Raw genomic sequence first — 18,640 nt, 5'->3', positions numbered from 1 at the left:
TCCATTTGCACAACAGCATGTGACATTTATTGTCAATCAGTGTTGCTTCCTAAGTGGACAGTTTGATTTCACAGAAGTGTGATTGACTTGGAGTTACATTGTGTTGTTTAAGTGTTCCCTTTATTTTTTTGAGCAGTGTATAAAGGATGGGTGTAAAGTGGGATGATTTAGTCAGTGTTCTTCTGTCTCCCATTTATACATAATTGGCCTAGGCCTATATCTAAATCCCAGGATATTAGATAGGGTGTCTTGTAAGATATCCGCATTCCAGAGTCCTGAGACTTGAGGAGCCAGTGGAAATGGAAACTATGCTTTCTATCTTAGGCTGTTTGAAGTCAGGGTGGGGAGTTGTTTATGTCCTGAACACTTCCTGTACTCTCACTTCTGTGGTCTCAGTCAATTACATTTTATTTATACAGGTCCCAAAGTGCCTTACAGTCATACATACGCCCCCTAATTGGCTATGGCCGATTGCTTTCTGAGCCGCATCTCTCGGCACTCGGACTTCCCCCCGGCATTAACTCTTACTCCAAGTTAAAGGGGTTTCTCTCAAACAGTGAATTAAAAGTTGATAACAGGGAGTTGGAATTGATTCAAAACAGAAAGCTTTAAACTGAGATGAATCTTGACTGCCGTGTGCTTCTCAGTTACTGAGATCACTCACTGAACTAACTGAAGTGAGCTCTCTGTTGCTCACTCCTGACTCACTCACGCAAGGTTTCCCTTGTAGCCCATGGCTTTATTTAGCAGCAAACAGACCTGTGTTCAAATACTATTTGAAGTAATTTCAAATACTTTGTTGCCTGGAGTGCCAGGTAGGCAGTGTTTGCACTTTTGGGACTTTTCTATTGGTCCTGTTGTGCCAGGCAAGCTCAATCAAGCACAGGTTAAGTATTGGAAATTATTTCAAATAGTCGGTCTGTAAGTAGCATAGAACTCCTGATCTGTTTGGTTTTCTCTCAATCAGTAGGTTACTAACTGGTGGTCCTCGTGATGGAAGACACATACCATGCCTGTTTGTACACAAGCATAGCACAAGGGTTAAAAAACAGACAATTTGTTTGATGAAATACAATGTTTGTGTATTTGGTCGCTCTGGGTACACTTGTCACCAAATTTGTGGATAGTGACACGAACATTGTTTTGACTTGATGTCATCTTTTGTCTTTACATTTTTCAAAGGCCGAGCACTGGTTGCTTTAGAGATTTTTTTGAATGATTTCCCTGACATAAAATTACCACTGTAAATGTATTACCGCCTAATCATCTGTAAAATGGACCAGAGGGTCGCATGTTGATCCTCATAATGCTGTTGTGCCTGTGTCCAAACACACAGCCTGCTGTCTTTGTGTTGTGATGAATGTGGAAAGAGGGAGTACTAGTCTGATGTGTCATGAAGCTGTTCAGAGAACTCACACCAGAGATGGCAGAATTACCCGGGTTGTGTTCATTAGGGCCACCATTTTTAAAGCTCATGAGAGCTTATTGGACAAGTTCAGACAGTACCCGAGTCAGTATGCAGACTACGCTTCGCACTCATTCTTTGTTCACACACACACACACACAGGTGTTACTTTACGTAGTTGATGTCTACATTTGGCCATGGTAACATTATATACTCCTGCTGATTTCTGTTATTCGGACAATAATTGGTGAATCTCTTGATGAAAAATGTAGTCTACAACGAGTAGCATGATGCTCTCTGCATCTCAATGGGTTTAGGATAAAAGAAGAATCCAGTAGTGGTACAAACCCTACTCCCATCTGGCTAATCAGTAATTCATCACATTTTTCTCAGAGTATCATTTGTTGCAGCTCCGCGATCAGACCCTTCAGCTGTGTGTGTGTGTGTGTGTGTGTGTGTGTGTGTGTGTGTGTGTGTGTGTGTGAGGGTTGGGCGACGTCGACCTTTGTCCTATCGTGATTATGTACCCATCAAACATTTCTTTACATAGTATTTCCTCCTATTGGCCAGCCGATAGAAGCAATGTACCGCATTCAGAACTGGATAATTACTATTCTATGAGGCAAATAAAGCAAGTAAAGAATATTCTAGATCTCATAAAGCTGCGATTGAGAATAGCCTATGCTTTAGGCTATAGATTGTCAGTCTTGTTAAAGCTGCAACTTTAGGACAACGCCTTAAGCTAGAATATTTGGGAAATAAGCTACTGTTCGTAACTAACTTTTATGATAGGCCTAGTAGGAGGATAAGTTATTAGTCATTTTTCAGTCCTGCATGGATCATTTCTTTCTTAATAAGCTTAAACTTGTGCAAGACTCCGTTTCTTTACTCTGCGGTGCCAGTGAAGTTAAAGTAGGCTAAGCCATCGTCTGTCGCGTCCCCATCGACGATGGCTGTCAATCATTGATAGACTATGCTATCGTAATATCGCTCAACCCTAGTGTGTGTCACCTGTGATGGCCTCTCCTGGCTGGTTGACCCTGGTGTGTGTAGACCTCTCCCCCCCCCTCCCCCCGGGTGTCGGCTACAGGTGCTCTATGCAGCTCCACTCTCAGGGTGGTGTTGTGTGGAGGCGAGACCTGGTTAGAGTAATGTTCTCTCTCTCATCTTGTTGTCCTATCTCTCCAGCCACGACTCCCTGGTTTGAGGCGTACAGAGAGAGCTTCCTCCAGTCCATGCCTGCCTCCGACCATGAGTTCCTCAACCACTACCTCGCCTGTATCCTTCTCACTGCTTCAACATAGTAGAATGAACACTATGATGATGAGACAAGTTCTCTCTCTTCACTCACTCACTCACTCCTCCTTTTTCTCACGGTATTCTTTACCTCTCTGTTTTCACCATCCTCTCCCTACCCTCCCTCGTTCTCCGTCTGCGTGGTTGCCTCCCCCTTTCCTTCTCGCTCTTTTTGGTTGTGGTTCTTTGACGGCCGTCCCTGCAGGTCTGTTGGTGGTGTCGTCCAGTGAGGCTGTACCAGTGGAGAAGTTCCTCAAGCTGTCTCAGGAGCAGCACAGGATCCAGCACAGCGGCGAGTACACCAACCCCAAGTGGTTCATCCCCAACACACTCAAGTACTATGTCCTACTTCACGACATGAGCCAGGGAGACGAACAGAGGTGAGTAGTAGTGACGCAAACACCGCAGACATGCAAGTGCGCACACGCACACAACATCTGACAGCCAGGTCTATGACCTCGGCTCTCCTTCTCTTTTATCCATTGACCTCGGCTAACCCTGTGTGCGCGTGCAGTAATCAGGAAGGTGTTGACGCCGCTCATCATCAGCAGTTATGGATTCCCTTAATTCTCTCTCTCTCCCCCTCTCACAGGGCTGACTCTGTGTATGAGGATATGAAGCAGAGGTATGGTGCTCAGGGTTGTTACCTGTTGAAGGTCAACTCTCGTACGGCGGCAGCGGGAGCAGACGAACAGATCCCAGACCCATGGAGCCAGTACCTTCACAAGAGTAGCCTGCAAAGCCAGGTACAGTTGGGGCCCAGACTAAGTGTTCCAAGTATCTACTTGCTAATGTACAGTAGCATACAACCGACAGTACCATTGTCGGGTTCATTAGGACACATTGTTTTGCGACGGAAAAAGAAAATGAACGTTGATTATTGGACAAGTTCAGCTTAGCGCCTTCCTGTTTTACTCTGTTTCTGAATATTTTCTTCCATTGCGTGCCTATTAGACATGACTCATCTTTTTGTGTTTGCTCATGGCTGTTCCAGGATCAGTATGAGGATCCAGCCCCTGTAGTGGTGAACAACACGGCTGTAGAGAACAACGTAGGTGGAACATCCGAGGTGGATGGACACGACTCGGAAGAGAAAGGTGAGCGTAGCCACTTAGCAGTACTCGGGAGCTGAAGATTTCCATGTCGTCGGCCACTCCTCAATCCGACTGCGTCTACGCGTACTCGTGGCTCAGCTGAAAAGAGCTCGGCGCTCAGCAACTCCAAGGTGGTTGGGAAAAATATATTTCAAACGTGTAAAATACACATTTGTATAGTTGAAGCCTCTTTTACACCTGTTGTGTATCTGATTCCTTCCTCTCACTCTACTGAAAGATTGACGGCATAAATAAAGACACCACTCTAGTTCAGTTGACTTATTTAATTCAGATATACTCTATGCTCTTTACTAATCGATCTGAAGCCTGCCTGGGTTGACAACATGGTGTTGATGATTTGTTTGATAATTGAGTTTCCCAACATTCTTGACGCACATCCATCATGTGCTTAATGTACTTTGTTTTGTTGCTTTGTTGTTGTTTACCCCGACGGAATCACCAACAGTCTGGCCACACGCCTTCACATTGTTGATATGACATTGTGTGTCGTTCATCAGATGGAGTCTTGGTCAACAGTCTGGACAACACCCATCCCCTCCAGCTGGATACACCCAGTGACACGCCCGGTAGCCTCGACGCTCTCAGGGCCGTCGCCGTGGAAACCAAGCCACCGCCCCTCGCCACGGGAGTGGCAGCGGCCACCAGCCATGGGGCGTGCCTCACGCTGAACGACCACGACCGCATCAGACTGTTCATCCAGGAGTTTACCTTCAGGGGACTACTGCCTCACATAGAGAAGAACATCAGACAGCTCAATGACCAGGTAGAGAGACGCATGCACAATGACCATGACGGCTCATGATCCGGTAATATAATATTGCCACTGTGTTGTTCTTATATTGACACGTTTATTGCTAATTGTCCCGTGACTGCTGCCACATCAACTTCCTGTCAGATATTGATTCATCAGTCCTTCCGCTATTGCATTATTTATTTTATTTTGCAAAATTGCCAATTCCCTGCATGTTATGCGAGGAATTTCAAATTTGATCAATAACTGCATAAAACACTTCAATATTACAGCATAAAACTGTCAAGTTACTGCACTACAAAAAAGGAAAAATTGGACAAAACCATCGCAGATTGCTATGCAAAAATGAAGCTATTTTTCCTGCAAATATCACTCCCAAAAAAAGCTGTGAAATCTTGGAGGGAGGGATTGATGGACATGATCAATGATATGACCGTTGGCCTCCTAATGATCTGAACTCATTCCTTTTCTCACCCTCCACCTCTCCCGCTCTTCATCCCTCCCTCTGTAGCTGGTCTCCAGGAAAGGCTTGAGTCGCTCTCTTTTCTCTGCCACTAAGAAGTGGTTTGGAGGAGGGAAAGTTCCAGAGAAGAGTATCGCTGAACTGAAGAACACTTCTGGCCTCCTGTAAGTACATCCCCTTCATCACCATCATATCACCATTAGCAAGGAGATTGTCCAGTTAGCTTTGGTCTTAGCACTTACTATCACACTGCTTACTGAATAGTGTTTGTAAAGGAAGGCAGAGTTCTCTCATTATTAACAGATCACGCCTTAGATCACACTGTCTGGTACATACGGTATGCACACAATCACACATTTACTGTGTTCAACCATCCACGTGTCTGATCAGAGGTGCCGAAGGACAGGATGGAGAGAGGTCGAACTCATCAGAAATTAGCTCTAGGCTTTCACCCAAAGCAGTGTACAGTTTGCATATTGAATTGTTCTGGATGGGGGTTTGCCATCAGCCTATGGGCCCTGGTCAAAAGTAGCACACTAAATAGAGAACACTAGGCTGCCATTTGGTGAGGCAACTTCAGAATGGTTCTGGATGGCAGTTTGCTAACACCTCCGCCTCGGTATCTCCTGAGCTGTCTGACCTTTGCTCTCTTTCCTGTGTGATGTCATTAGCTATCCCCCAGAAGCCCCTGAGCTGCAGATCAGGAAGATGGCTGACCTTTGTTTCCTGGTTCAGCTCTATGACCTGGCGTACAGCTGCTACCACACGGCCAAGAAGGATTTCCTCTCTGACCAGGCCATGCTCTATGCCGCTGGGGCACTGGTGAGAACACGCACGTACACTGATGGAAAGAGAACACACACACTCTCAAAGCGAAGGCACATATCGCGTGAACACACGCATGCATACATGTGCGGCAGCAGCAGCACATCAGCAGTACTGAGACTGAGCACACGCACATCAATACACCCTACACCTCTGAATGACGTCAGCAAAACATGTTTTTGTTGTACTCTTGGAGACCTGAGCAGTACGTATCTACCACAGCAGACTAGAAAGAATATAAATGTGGAGTTTTTCCTGTAGAATGTTCAGAGGAGTCATGGAACATATAGAACAAAGTCTGTCATTTGCATAATTGAAGGCACAGAGACGGACCTAGAGGTGGCGTCACCGGTGCACATCTGAAGAAAGCATCGTGGCAACATCGTAATCTTACTTTCCCTAGACAGATATACAACACTGAAGGATATTGGAAAATGGCCACACACACCGTATTGATCTCCCTGCCCTCTGCTGCCCATCCTAGCATCCTGCGGTTTTAAGGATGCTGCCACGCCTCATGGCTTTTTGGGCCACCGGAATATTAATGGCAGACAGGTGTGTGTTTGTGTAGCCAGAATATTAATGGCAGGCCGATGGTCTTGAACCGTGACCACCCTTCACGTGTCTGATACCTAGCCTCAACACACCCACCATTTATAACACTCAACACTGATGGTTGTATGGATATATTTGAAATGATTATCTTTCTCTTCTTTTGCTGCCCCTCTCTCATACTCTGCTCTCTTTCTCCTCTCTCTCATTCATATCTTTCCCCTGATCTCCCCCCCCTCTCTCTCTCTCTCTCTCTGTCTCTCTCTATGCATCCATCCCTCACTCATCTCTCTGTCTATAGGAGATGGCAGCAGTGTCTGCGTTTCTTCAAGTTGGAGCTCCAAGGCCATATCCAGCACACTACATGGACACGGCAATACAGACCTACAGAGATGTGTCCAAGTACGACATTAACACACACACACACACACACACACACACACACACTTTCATGTGTTGTCACATTGTCTAACAATGCCCACTAAGCTAAAATAACCAACCTCGTAGCTGAAAAGCCGCCACCAAGCCACAAAACTACAATAGGCTCTCTCACCCCTGTGGTGGTGTGTGTAAGAATGTTTTATGAAAGTCTTTTCCCCCATACAGGAACATGGTTCTAGCTGAACGTTGTGCTCTGCTCAGTGCTGAGGTACTGAAGAGTCAGGCCAAGTACTCTGATGCTGCTACCCTCCTCATCAAGATGACCAGTGAGGTGAGAGGAAGACTCCACTAGAGCAAGACCGATATATCAGGTCACCAATATTATCGGCTGATATTGGTCTTCTAACGCTATATCGTTATTCGCCGATAATTCCACCGATAATCAGTAAATGGGATGGGAAAAAGTCTCATGCTTATCTGAACACTTGCGGCCATTCTCATGTCATTATTGTCACAATGTAAGAATGCAACATTTGAAGCATTTTTCTTAGACAATTGCTCAGTTGGATGGCAATTTATGACAATTCATTGTGGAATAATGATTTAATTTCCTTGCTGTAAAACAGTATCGATAAGTGTTTGTCCCCCCCAAAGAATCGGTATTGGACCCAAATAAACATTGATCAGGCTCTAGACGCTACTTCTGATTTATCATTGTATCAGGTTCTTTGTTTTTACACTGTCGATTAACCTCTGGATCTGTGTAATTCTGTAGCAGACAAATCACGGTTACATGTAGCTTCTATTTATGTGTGAAACTTTTGTAATGTTACTGCTGTCTTGAACAGGTTTCTCTTGCAAACCAGATTTAGACTAACCTGTAATTAAAAGTTAAATTAAAATGTTGTGTGGCATGTCCAAGGTATTAGCTAACTTGTATAACCCGGTCTATCTCCCTCCCAGGACTCTGACCTGCGTTCTGCCCTCCTATTGGAGCAGGCAGCCCACTGTTTCATTAACATGCGGAACCCCATGGTCAGGAAGTTTGCCTTCCACATGATCCTGGCAGGACACCGCTTCAGCAAGGCAGGGCAGGTGAGTGGGACTGAAACAGGCTAAAGTTAGGCTTTGTTCTGTAGACATGCAACTGAAGAGGGTGAAACAGGGAGGTACCATGTACTTGGGTATATAAATTCCTGGTAAAGAGGAATTGTGGGTGTGTAAACACCAATCAGGCCATTTTAAAAGCAGAATGTGACCAATGAGGCCTTTTAAAAACAGAATGTGGTGAGACAGGAGTGATTCTACTGGTGGGTCAGACGTGTAATATGGTTTCTGTCCTTCTGAAGCCCCGTTTGAGCGGGAGGCCTGCCATCTTCAAAGTTCTAGAGTTGTTAGAGCATTCCATTTCAGAACTCTTGATGGAGCGTGTTGATTGTTTTCTCTCTCTCTGTCATTATCTTCCCCTCCGCTTTCTTCGGTCTTCCTCTTGCCTTCTGCTGTTTCTCTATACCATTCTGTGTCTTCCCCTCTCTCTCTCCCTCCCTGTAGAAGCGCCATGCGTTGCGGTGTTACTGCCAGGCCATGCAGGTGTATAAGGGTAAAGGCTGGTCCCTGGCTGAGGACCATATCAACTTCACTATTGGCCGCCAGTCCTTCACCCTGCGCCAACCAGAGAACGCTGTCACAGCTTTCAGACACATCCTCACCAATGACAGCCAGCAGACCTCCACACAGCAGGGAGCCTTCCTCCGGGAATACCTCTACGTCTACAAGGTAACACACAATGTTAATAAAATCCTTTCACAACCTTAAAACAACCTTTCCACAACGTTAGCACATTATTACAACCCCACAGCAGGGAGTCAAGAAAACAAGATTACAACACAACCTATACATAGCCTCAATATTACCTTAATACAGCCTACCACAGGGAGGCTCAGGAAGCCTTCCTTAGAGTATCTCTATACCCCTGAACAAGGCCATGTGTGATAGACTCTGGAATGACACAGGCTGTCCTAGTGTTGCATCGTGTACAGGTACAATATTCATACACTGTGTACAAAACATTAAGGACACCTATTTCCATGACATAGACTGACCAGGTGAATCCATGATCGATTACTGATGTCACTTCATTCAATGTAGGTGAAGGGGAGGAGACAGGTTAAAGAAGGATTTTTAAACCTTGTGACAATTGAGACATGGGTTGTGGGTGTGTGCCATTCAGAGGGTGAATGGGCAAGACACAACATTTACGTGCCTTTGAATTGGGTATGGTAGTAGGTGCCAAGTGTGCCGGTTTGTGTAAAGAACTGCAATGCTGCTGGGTTTTTCCCATATGTATCAAGCATGGTTCACCACCCAAAGGACATCCAGCCAACTTGACACAACTGTGGGCAGCATTGGAGTCAACATGGGCCAGCATCCCTGTGGAACGCTTTCAACAGCTTGTAGAGTCCATGCCCTGATGAATTCAGGCTGTTCTGAGGGCAAAAGGGGCGGGTGCAACTCAATATTAGGAAGGTGTCCTTAATGTTTTGTACACTCTGTGTTTATTAAGTATATTTAACATGGGCTTTCACTCAAAAATGTACTAAAGTAAGAAATTCATACAGAAAAATTATCATGTTGATCACACAGGATTTTCAGGTGGCCTATACTCCCAATTTCACCCAGCCCAACTGGTCTCTGTCCAACCACCTGCACCCCATCCATATCTTTACCCCCCCTCAACCCTTTACTCAGTACATTGTTGAAGGACCTTTTGGTAGCGATTATAGCCTCAAGTCTTCTTGCATATGATGATACAAGCTTGGCTGTGTGCTTAGGGTCATTGTTCTGTTGGACGGTGAACCTTCACCCCAGTCTGAGGTCCTGAGTGCTCTGGAGAATTTTTATCAAGGATCTCGCTGTACTTTGCTCCGTTCATCTTTCCCTCGATCCTGACTAGTCTCCCAGTCCCTGCCGCTGAAAAACATCCCCACAGCATGATGCTGCCACCACCATGCTTCACCGTAGGGATTGGGCCAGGTTTCTTCCAGACGTGACACTTGGCATTCAGGCCAAAGAGTTCAATCTTGGTTTCATCAGACCAGAGAATCTTGTTTCTCATGGTCTGAGTCCTTTGGAGGCTTTTGGCAAACTCCAAGTGGGCTGTCATGTGCCTTTTACTGAGTGGCTTCCGTCTGACCAGTCTACCATAAAGGCCTGATTTGTGGATTGCTGCAGAGATTGTTGTCCTTCTCTAAGGTTCTCCCATATCCACAGAGGAACTCTGGAGCCCTGTCAAGAGTGACCATCGGGTTCTTGGTCACCTCCCTGACCCAAGCCCTTTTCCTCCGATTGCTCAGTTTGGCTGGGCGGTCAGCTATAGGAAGAGTCTTGGTAGTTCCAAACTTCTTCCATTTAAGAATGACGGAGGGCACTGTGTTTTTGAGGACCTTCAATGCTGCAGAAATGTTTTGGTACCATTCTCCAGATCTGTGCCTTGACACAACCTTGTCTCGGAGCTCTACAGACAATTCCTTCAACCTCGTGGCTTGGTTTTTGCTCAACTGTGGGACCTAATATAGGCAGGTATGTGCCTGGTATGTATCAATTGATTTGACTACAGGTGAACTCCAATCAAGTTGTAGAAACATCTCAAGGATGATCAATGGAAACTGGATGCACCTGAGCTCAATTTCGAGTCTCATAGCAAAGGGTCTGAATACTTATGTAAACAAGGTTTTTCTGGTTGTTTTTTTTACTACCTGTTATCACTGTCATTATGTGGTATTGTGTGTAGATAGATGAGGACAAACATTTTTCTTAGAATAAGGCAACGTAACGTAATAACATTTGGAGTGCTGTGTGTGTGTGTGTGTGCAGTGTATCTGTTGGACTTCATAGATTGTTTATTTGTTGGTGTTGGACTTTAGCTGAGATTATTCTTTCTTTATTCAGTGCCAAGTATACCGTAGTTGACTAGCACCATTCATTCTCGCTGTAGATAATTAAAATGTTAGAACTTCTAACAGTAACTGTAACCACTGTCGAGTTGGGAAGCGTGAGTTGATTGCCGTCTAAGAGCCAGCATATTTTTTGCAACAGTGCTGCCTGCCAGCAGTCAGATTCAAGGAGCTCAAATCACATTGTATTAGTCACACGCGCCGAATACAACAGTTATTCCTTACAGTGAAATGCTTACGTACGAGCCCCTAACCAACAATGTAGATCGCAATGCTATCATTAAGCAATGTTTACATTCATGCACTTCTAAATTAATTTTGTAACTTTGTCCCAGAAGCATTTAACTGCAGGGCACTCCAACATAATTACCAAGGAATGTGTCTGCCTGATTTTATGGTACACAGTGAACAGTTGGGAGTTGGGGCCAATTTCATTGTTAAACGTTTCCTTGGTGTTTAATGCAGCCTGTGAACAAATATTCAATGTTTACGTTGTTATGCCAAGGTCACATTTTTCCATATTCTGTTCCATTTAAGGGTTGTTCAAATTCACTTAGGTCGAGGCTTGGGTGATACCCCGGTATACGTATATTTTGAAATACCGACTGTATGATTTTCAATACCGTAAGTCCCCCGCGGGGGTGTGCGCTACGCCACTGCTTATAATTATACTGAACAAAAATATAAATGTGACATGTAACAGTTTCATTGATTTGACTGAGTTACAGTTCATATGAGGAAATCATTGAATGAAATTAATTCGTTAGGCCGAATCTTTGCATTTCACATGACTGGGAATGCAGATATGCATCTGGTCACAGATACCTTAACAAAAAATGGACCTAATCATAGAATTGGATACAGTATAGAATCCCTATTAATTCAATAGGTTCTCTGTGGGCCTAGTCGTAAAGATTTGTCATTTAACTTTTTGAATGCGTTACCTTTTATTGTGGAATTAACACAACCAGTCATGTTTTCATCGCATTGTCAAACAATCACTTCAACGTTTTTCTTTACGAGGCTACCTGCACACGTTCAATTCACTTGCAACATATTTCCAGCCTCCAAACAGTGGTGAATGGAAAGAGACATCTGTTACACAAAACACCAAAAACTGTCACGACATTTGGCAATTGTCATTATTTATGCATCCCAAAAATGTATTGGTTTTGGCAAAATGTCAATGTTCTCATCAAATCATATTTTGGAGAGTAAGCTATACAAACTTTTTTCTACTCTGTTCGCAAATTTTTCATGCATCTGAAATGCAGAAGTGATAGTGGTGTAATAGCCTAGATTTTACTTGACATTTTGCTTTAATTATTGTGATGGGCTCATGTTTTACCGGTACGGCATACCCCCAATATTACCGGCTTGTACCGCCTTATGTTCACCCCTAATATTAGAGCTGTTTTCCTAAAGAAGTCACATCCACTTCGTATTTTGTTTCCTTGCCACAATACTGTTGTCGTCCTGGTACTGTGTGTGTGTACACTAAGTGTGTTGCATTAGTGAAATTGCAAATTTCTTTTGAGCCTGATAGCCGTGTTAAGTTGTGTCAATACGAAAATGTGAATCCTCTAATCTGGCATTTCTTGATTTGTATACTAGACTAATATTTAGAAGTAACATTAACTTTAACTGTTTCTTTTGTCGTCGTTCCCTCCTACCGTGTACTTTGGCCTGGCCAATTTCTGTAACCTCATTCCAAGACCGTGTTAAGTGTCTCCTTGCTCTCTACCTTTTCCTCCAGAATGTTACGGGGGCATGTGAGGTGGCGCTACCCCAGCTGCCCCTACCCTGCATCAACAGCTCTGCCACCAGGGTCTACTTCGGCCATGAACGCCGCCTGGCAGAGGGTAAGACTGAGACAAACACAAGCACTGCTCTGCTCACCAATCATACATGTCATGCTACAAAAAAATTGCAGTGAGACCGAGTGCATTGTGTGTGAACTTAAATATGCGTTTTGAGACTGAAACAAGACGTGTTTGCGCACTGCTGCTAAGCGACTATCTTCGTCATTAGAGTGAAACTTTGAATGAATATCAGAGGAGCCAAATATTGAGTCCCAAATGGCTCCCTATATAGTGCACATCTTTTGACCAAGTAGGGAATAGGGTGCCGTTTCAGACATTGCCAAAGTGTGGCTGCCTTGGCTGAAGAAAGTTCCTCCCTGCCGTCCACTGATTACAGCTGCTTCATTTAAACAGGCCCTCCAAACAAAACATAATCATTTAATTTCCTACCATACTTTCTGTCCTTAGATTTTAAATTTAGGATTACTATGGCCTGAAGATATTTCAAATCAAAAACACATTTTCAGCACAAAAGGAGGTATTGTCCTGTGCGATTTGAGACGTGGCATACAGTTACATACGTGTGTGTGTGTGTCATAAGTGGGGAGTGTTGGTGTTGAGGACTGAAGGTCACATAAACATGAAGTTAGATGAGTCATTTATCCCCTGACACTGTCTGTGACAACAGAGCCACCAGAGATGGTGTATGTTTGTATCCCTTTTGCACCAACCAACTCATATAGACATTTTTATTTTATTATTTTGCCCAAAATGTCCTTGTTCAGTTGTATTATTTCACTATGCATTATATGTGCTACTGCACAGTGCTGGTTTGATCCATAATGACCTGATTGAGATCAATTAATTGGTTGTGATCGATTGATCGTAGGGATGTGAGTCTTTCACTTTCAAGACGATTTGATACGCATCTAGACAAATGGGCTCCGATATGATACAGGAACGATATGTTTTAGTTTGAAATGATTTGGTGCGATTCTGAGCTGAGCCATGGGGGAAACTGGGCATCTACCACACTACTATCAGTTAGGGGGGTGGGGCAATGTTTGCTCTTTGCTCTCTTCTCTCTTCTTTTGATCTGAAATCACAATCAGCCATGATTGAGTCATTTTTGTAGATTTAAAAGTGTAATTTATCAATATTTATATTTTTAAATTAGCTATGACATATCCGAAGTTCTGCTATATATTTATCAAATATATGTACTTTCACCGTCTCATAATCTTAATAGTTTTGACGGACTCTGAGCTCTTCTGCTGTCCATGTTGTGAAATTATTAACTTTATACTGTAAATCTAAAAATAAAAATAAATCTATATATATATTTTTTTTTTTGCATAAAACAATTGCTGATGGTGAACCTGAACAATCAGAATAAAATTGAATGTGAGCCCCGAGTTTTTTGTTGTTGAATGTGAGCCTACCTATAGCCAGATAAGTTTTCTCTGGCAGTAGCATAGGCTACTTTCATTCCGGCAAAACACAATTTTCAACGGCGCAGTTGATAAATGTAACCTAGTAAATTTACGTTGGTTGTCTCTCAACTTATAAAGCAGCTTTGCGGAAGCCAATTTACAAACGTATCAGATCAGTAATAGGCCGACCTCATTGGTCAGCACGCAAATCAGAAATTTGAGCCAAACATTTTTGTGATTTGGCAATTTTGGAACGTTTTAATCTATTTCCTGACCAATGCATGCTACATTTGGATCGGTTTGTGGTCCAACTGACCAATGCACTCATATCTTAAACATTTGAACCAGGGACTGATGCATATCGGCGAATTATTACTTTCCTAATTGATTGTGTAATTGATTTATTAATCAGGTGAGAAGCAGGCAGCCACCCACGTGTCCTTGGACCAGGAGTTTGACCGGGACCTAGCTGCCATGTGGCAGGACCTCGAGGAACAGGTGGTTGCCGCCGCAAAACGTGGGGTCGTTCCAGCAACGTTTCAATCCACCCAGTGCTGCCTGAACAGTCAGACGGACAACCTCCGCTTCCCGCTTGCTGTTGTGGAGGGTAACTACACTAGCACTCCTGTCTCTCATCCCTTCTCCTTTTAGCACAGCTTTCTTTTCTTATCCCACTCCCTCATCTCTCTTTCTTCTATTTAACTATGTCTGATAGCTTGATAGTTAGCCCACTCACACAACCCTTCACCTACAACCACATGCACGTTATAAATAGTATTGAATTCACTATCCTCACACAGTGTCTTTCGGAAAGTAATCAGACACATTGACTTCTAACACATTTTTTCCCTCATCAATCTACTACACACAATACCCCATAATGACAAAGCAAAAACAGTTTTCTGTAATTTTTTGCAAATGTACACTATCGTTCAAAAGTTTGGTATCATTTAGAAATGTTCTTGTTTTTTGAAAGAAAAGCACATTTTTGGTCCATTAAATTTATCAGAAATACAGTGTAGACAATGTTGTAAATGACTTGTAGCTGGAAACGGCTGATTTATAATGGAATATCTACAGAGGCCCATTATCAGCAACCATCACTCCTGTGTTCCAATGGCATGTTGTGTTAGCTAATCCAAGTTTATCATTTTAAAAGGCTAATTGATCGTTAGAAAACCCTTTTGCAATTATGTTAGCACAGCTGAAAACTGTTGTTCTGTTTAAAGGAGCAATAGAACTGGCCTTCTTTAGACTAGTTGAGTATCTGGAGCATCAGCATTTGTGGGTTCGATTACAGGCTCAAGATGGCCAGAAACAAAGACCTTTCTTCTGAAACTCGCCAGTCTATTCTTGTTCTGAGAAATGAACGGAGGCCTGGTACACATCTGAGAAAGAAGACAAGTATATTGGATGTCTAGTTTGAGAAACAAATGCCTCAAGTCCTCAACTGGCAGCTTCATTAAATAGTACCCGCAAAACACAAGTCTCAAAGTCAGCTGTGAAGATGCAACTCCAGCACTCCGGTCTCAAACCTCAAAAAATTACAAAAAACCTGAGTTCCCTTTGTCATGATGGGGTATATTGTGTAGTTTGACAATTTTTAGTAATTTAATGCATTTTATAAGTTGTGTTTGTCTCTGTTCTCATCCTGCTCCCTTCCTCTCGTCTCTTCCTTTCGCCGCGACCTCCCTCTCTCTGCCTCTCGTCGCTCGCTCGGCGTCACTCGCTCGGCCCGGCGTCGCCCTGTCCCTCGTCGCTCGCCGCCCTGCCCCTCGTCGCTCGCCGCCCTGCCCCTCGTCGCTCGCCGCCCTGCCCCTCGTCGCTCGCCGCCCTGCCCCTCGTCGCTCGCCGCCCTGCCCCTCGTCGCTCGCCGCCCTGCCCCTCGTCGCTCGCCGCCCTGCCCCTCGTCGCTCGCCGCCCTGCCCCTCGTCGCTCGCCGCCCTGCCCCTCGTCGCTCGCCGCCCTGCCCCTCGTCGCTCGCCGCCCTGCCCCTCGTCGCTCGCCGCCCTGCCCCTCGTCGCTCGCCGCCCTGCCCCTCGTCGCTCGCCGCCCTGCCCCTCGTCGCTCGCCGCCCTGCCCCTCGTCGCTCGCCGCCCTGCCCCTCGTCGCTCGCCGCCCTGCCCCTCGTCGCTCGCCGCCCTGCCCCTCGTCGCTCGCCGCCCTGCCCCTCGTCGCTCGCCGCCCTGCCCCTCGTCGCTCGCCGCCCTGCCCCTCGTCGCTCGCCGCCCTGCCCCTCGTCGCTCGCCGCCCTGCCCCTCGTCGCTCGCCGCCCTGCCCCTCGTCGCTCGCCGCCCTGCCCCTCGCCGCTCGCCGCCCTGCCCCTCGCCGCCCTGCCCCTCGCCGCCCTGCCCCTCGCCGCCCTGCCCCTCGCCGCCCTGCCCCTCGCCGCCCTGCCCCTCGCCGCCCTGCCCCTCGCCGCCCTGCCCCTCGTCGCTCGCCGCCCTGCCCCGCGTCGCTCGCCGCCCTGCCCCTCGTCGCTCGCCGCCCTGCCCCTCGTCGCTCGCCGCCCTGCCCCTCGTCGCTCGCCGCCCTGCCCCTCGTCGCTCGCCGCCCTGCCCCTCGTCGCTCGCCGCCCTGCCCCTCGTCGCTCGCCGCCCTGCCCCTCGTCGCTCGCCGCCCTGCCCCTCGTCGCTCGCCGCACTGCCCCTCGCCGCCCTGCCCCTCGTCGCTCGCCGCCCTGCCCCTCGTCGCTCGCCGCCCTGCCCCTCGTCGCCCTGCCCCTCGCCGCCCTGCCCCTCGTCGCTCGCCGCCCTGCCCCTCGCCGCCCTGCCCCTCGCCGCCCTGCCCCTCGCCGCCCTGCCCCTCGCCGCCCTGCCCCTCGTCGCTCGCCGCCCTGCCGCTCGCCGCCCTGCCCCTCGTCGCTCGCCGCCCTGCCCCTCGTCGCTCGCCGCCCTGCCCCTCGTCGCTCGCCGCCCTGCCCCTCGTCGCTCGCCGCCCTGCGCCTCGTCGCTCGCCGCCCTGCCCCTCGCCGCCATGCCCCTCGTGGCTCGCCGCCCTGCCCCTCGTCGTTCGCCCGCCCTGCCCGCCGCTCGCCTTACCCGCCCGGCGTCGCTCGCCTTACCCGCCCGGCGTGGCTCGCCCTACCCGCCCCTCGTGGCTCGCCCTACCCGCCCCTCGTGGCTCGCCCTACCGGTCGCTCGCCCTACCCTCCGCTCGCCCTACCCTCCGCTCGCCCTAACCTCCCCTCGCCGCTCGCTCTACCCACTCCTCGTCGCTCGCTCTCTCTCTCTGTCTCTCTCCCTCTAGAACCCATCATAGTTGAGGTGGTGTTCCGGAACCCTCTAAAGGTTCCACTGGTTCTCTCTGACCTCTCGCTGCTCTGGAAGTTTACACTCAAAGACTTCAATCGACCGCAACCGCAGGAAGACTCGGTCGGAGATGCTGTGCCCATCAGCAACGAGAAGGAGGCCAGCGTTCCGAGGGTAAGAGTGTGTGTTACCTTTGGTCTTTGAGGCTACAGTGCTGTAAGAGCAGGGTCGTATTCATAAGTACACATCGTAGCAAAAACAAAAATACCTTTTTCTTATTGAATAAGTCCATCACAATTTGTTTGTTTTCTTTCGTTTGGTGCCTGTTGAATATGACCCAACTATTCTTCAATCAGCTCGTCATATCTGCAAATGTCATCAGCCGGCTCATTTAACCTACTTTTTACAATCCCTCTTGCTGCAGACTTCACAGAAAGATGATGTCATTGCCACAGAAGTCATCCCAGAGTTCTACCTGAGCCCTGAGGAGACTAAATTGGTAAGCTGCCTTTTTATGATTCTCTAGTTCTCTCTTGTTGCTGTGTTTCCTCTCTCGCCCTAATTTTCTGACTTTTCTCGATGTCCGACCCACAGTCTCTTCTTTTTCTTCTTAATTCTCTATCAATTTCTTCTGTCTAATTCCTCTCTGTCTCCTCCCTCAGGCTCGTCTGAAGCTGCTGCCCCACCAGACAGGTCAGCTCAACATCCTGGGTCTAGTCTATAATCTGGCCTCCACCTCCTCTACTGGAGACACTACTATCAACAGCACCGCAGCCTCACAGACCGAAGGTAACATACACATGGTCATGCAGTCACACACGCACAGTGAAACCAGTACTATAATTAAGCAATAAGGCCCGAGGGTGTGTGGTATATTGCCAATATACCATGGCTAAGAGCTGTACTTAGCACAGCTTACACGGAGTGACTGGATACAGACCTTAGCTGTGGTATATTGGCCGTATACCAGAAACCCCCGAGGTGCCTTATTGCTATTATAAACTGGTTACAAACATAACTAGACCAGTAAATAGTAATTTTCTGTCATTCGCGAGGAATAGGATCCTATATACCACGGCTTTCAACCAATCAGCATTCAGGGCTTGAACCACCTGGTTTATAATCCTGTTTTGGTCCCTCTCACCTGACGGTTGCGATCCTCTCAACAGGTCCCTCAGCGGCAGAGGGGACATCAGTTCGTGGTCGACAGGACCTAGAGATCCAGGGACCGCGTTTGAACCAGACCAAAGAGGAGAAGACCTCAGTCAGCCACGGTCCTGACCGACGTCTTGACCCCACCATCACCCCTCCCATGCCCCTGCTAGAGGTATTCACTCAATTCCAAATCAACCCTTAGCCCCTTGATCTCTAGGTCCCTACTCACTGGACACTTCTGTAGATCTGAGAGGATTG

General features: G+C 46.9%; 1 protein-coding gene across 2 annotated transcripts in view; it reads left to right on the top strand.

The window, feature by feature from the left end:
* Positions 1-18,640, top strand: part of LOC139406754 (trafficking protein particle complex subunit 8-like) — an 86,359-nt gene that overhangs the window by 36,127 nt on the left and 31,592 nt on the right. For both annotated transcript variants that reach the window (XM_071149755.1, XM_071149754.1), the window contains 17 exons: positions 2,594-2,683; positions 2,907-3,081; positions 3,294-3,447; positions 3,696-3,798; positions 4,314-4,579; positions 5,079-5,194; positions 5,702-5,852; positions 6,709-6,809; positions 7,014-7,119; positions 7,752-7,883; positions 8,340-8,564; positions 12,498-12,603; positions 14,389-14,583; positions 17,226-17,401; positions 17,652-17,726; positions 17,890-18,016; positions 18,397-18,554. In XM_071149755.1, coding sequence (XP_071005856.1) covers positions 2,594-2,683; positions 2,907-3,081; positions 3,294-3,447; positions 3,696-3,798; positions 4,314-4,579; positions 5,079-5,194; positions 5,702-5,852; positions 6,709-6,809; positions 7,014-7,119; positions 7,752-7,883; positions 8,340-8,564; positions 12,498-12,603; positions 14,389-14,583; positions 17,226-17,401; positions 17,652-17,726; positions 17,890-18,016; positions 18,397-18,554 — 2,456 coding nt within the window. The remainder of the gene's footprint in view (positions 1-2,593; positions 2,684-2,906; positions 3,082-3,293; positions 3,448-3,695; positions 3,799-4,313; positions 4,580-5,078; positions 5,195-5,701; positions 5,853-6,708; positions 6,810-7,013; positions 7,120-7,751; positions 7,884-8,339; positions 8,565-12,497; positions 12,604-14,388; positions 14,584-17,225; positions 17,402-17,651; positions 17,727-17,889; positions 18,017-18,396; positions 18,555-18,640) is intronic.

This window comes from Oncorhynchus clarkii, chromosome 4, assembly GCF_045791955.1.
Source record: "Oncorhynchus clarkii lewisi isolate Uvic-CL-2024 chromosome 4, UVic_Ocla_1.0, whole genome shotgun sequence".
In the NCBI taxonomy this organism is placed as follows: domain Eukaryota; kingdom Metazoa; phylum Chordata; class Actinopteri; order Salmoniformes; family Salmonidae; genus Oncorhynchus; species Oncorhynchus clarkii.
Note: the sequence above shows the minus strand (reverse complement) of the source record. Positions and strands in the feature narration are given on the sequence as shown.